General features: G+C 47.9%; 1 protein-coding gene across 1 annotated transcript in view; it reads left to right on the top strand.

Annotated features, from left to right (window-relative positions):
- Positions 1–312: 312 nt before the first annotated feature.
- Positions 313–682, top strand: part of LOC114615107 (KN motif and ankyrin repeat domain-containing protein 1-like) — a 5,258-nt gene continuing 4,888 nt past the window's right edge. Inside the window, exon 1 of the mRNA XM_028760753.1 lies at positions 313–325. Within this exon, the coding sequence (XP_028616586.1) occupies positions 313–325 (13 nt within the window). The remainder of the gene's footprint in view (positions 326–682) is intronic.

The raw sequence follows: 682 nt of genomic DNA, 5'->3' as shown, positions 1-682 counted from the left end.
ATAATAACCTGGATCTGAGTCTTTGTGTGTCAGCAGGTTTAGTTCATCTGGGGCTGAATCATCTGAGTCCGTTGCTGCTGCTCAGGTGGCTTACAAGGCTCTCGAGAACCACAGGAGACCTCAGGAGTTAGATAATCCTAGAAACATAGCTGGAATCCCATGGGCCTGGCACGGTCTGTTAAAAGCTGGCTGTGGCTGTCATAGGCCTGAACACAGACAAGTACACAGGGACATGTGCCCATTTGACCTCACTAAGCCAAACCCAGCTCCAGTATCTGAGGCCATGAGAGATGAGTCTCCGGGGCCTACAAGATGGCTCAGGAGAGTGAGTAAAGATGTTTGCTGACAACCTGACAACCTGAGTTTGATCCCCAGGACCCATGCTGTGGCAGAAAACAACCAACATCTTCAAGTTGTCCTCTGACCTCCACATATACTTGTAACGTGCCCACACACAGTAAATAATAAATATATAAAAACAGTCTAAGTATCTCTAAGTAGCAGCTACCATGTCAGACTACTAGTGTTAGACTTAGATTGTCCCAATTTGCTCTGTGAGACAGCACCTCACAGTGTAGCTCACATTGGCCTGGAACTTGCTCTGTAGTAGCCTTGGCCAGTCTCAACTGTCAGCCTGGTGGGGTAGAAGAGTCAGAGTTAGTCAGTCTGGGTCAGGAAGCAA

Source organism: Grammomys surdaster, unplaced genomic scaffold, assembly GCF_004785775.1.
Source record: "Grammomys surdaster isolate TR1022 unplaced genomic scaffold, NIH_TR_1.0 126591, whole genome shotgun sequence".
In the NCBI taxonomy this organism is placed as follows: Eukaryota; Metazoa; Chordata; class Mammalia; order Rodentia; family Muridae; genus Grammomys; species Grammomys surdaster.
The sequence above is the reverse complement of the archived record's forward strand: the minus strand, read 5'-3'. Positions and strand labels throughout refer to the sequence as shown.